General features: G+C 34.1%; 1 protein-coding gene across 1 annotated transcript; it reads left to right on the top strand.

Annotated features, from left to right (window-relative positions):
- Positions 1-85: 85 nt before the first annotated feature.
- LOC103523334 (leucine-rich PPR motif-containing protein, mitochondrial-like) lies at positions 86-719 on the top strand (the record flags this gene model as incomplete). The annotated part of the gene is made up of 2 exons (XM_008488392.2): positions 86-272; positions 579-719. Coding segments are annotated over 2 exons (328 nt in total), but the record flags the coding sequence as incomplete, so codon positions are not given.
- Between the last annotated feature and the right edge of the window lie 216 nt (positions 720-935).

The raw sequence follows: 935 nt of genomic DNA, 5'->3' as shown, positions 1-935 counted from the left end.
AGCCATCTTCTGACATTACCTTCTCTCAGTCCGAGTGAGGCTAGAAGGAGTCTATAGTACATAGGACTTGGCTGAAAAGAAGAAGATAATCTATTCCTCTCTTGTTTACAGCTCTCGGTCATTTGCTACTCAACCCAATGTTGCTCCACTTGCTAATGATAGCACAGTACCTATTAATGTCTCAATAAGAAAATTAGATGATGAGGCCAGACGAGTGGGCAGAGTTTCTGCCTCTGAAATTAAAAATGTTCTTTCATCTCTCAACAGATCAAGTGAGTATTTTGTGTATACTTGTTTTGTTGTGCCAAAGAGAGGTAACAAATTTGCTTTAAAAAAGAAAAAAAAATAGAGGGAACTGTAACAACTGGTATGGTCTTACACATAAACAAAATCAAAGAGAAAAGAGGGACAAGATAAGAAAAAGCCAGCCATTTCAAAAATGAACCATATCCCTTCAGGATTATATATGCCATGGGCAGGAATTGAACTTGGGAACTATGGCTTACAAGGCAGATAGTATCTCTTTATTTATTATTTACTTTGTATTATTAATCCCCTATTCTGTGTGAAACTTTCAGACCCAGCAACCAGTACCCAAGCCCTAATGCTAATCAGATGTTGTGGCAATCTACTACCTGAAGAAATACCTGAGAATAGAACTCAGCTTGTACACAACTTGTGGCAGAGTTTTGAGAAATTAAGTAAGTTTCAAGTAGAAGGTAATTTGAGGCATTTGTTTAAACTTAAATGATAATTCTCTGACTAACTTTTTCATGTTGCTTCTGAGTCTTAATCAAAACACAGTTTATTAGTAAAATACTACAGGCTTTTTTTTTCTAATAGGTAAATCAAATAAGACAAATAATTTCCATTTTTTAAACAAAATATTTTTTTTTCTTCAGTTTAAAATACTACAGGCTTTTTTTTCTAATAGG

This window comes from Diaphorina citri, unplaced genomic scaffold, assembly GCF_000475195.1.
Source record: "Diaphorina citri unplaced genomic scaffold, Diaci psyllid genome assembly version 1.1 scaffold19713, whole genome shotgun sequence".
Taxonomy (NCBI): domain Eukaryota; kingdom Metazoa; phylum Arthropoda; class Insecta; order Hemiptera; family Psyllidae; genus Diaphorina; species Diaphorina citri.
Note: the sequence above shows the minus strand (reverse complement) of the source record. Positions and strands in the feature narration are given on the sequence as shown.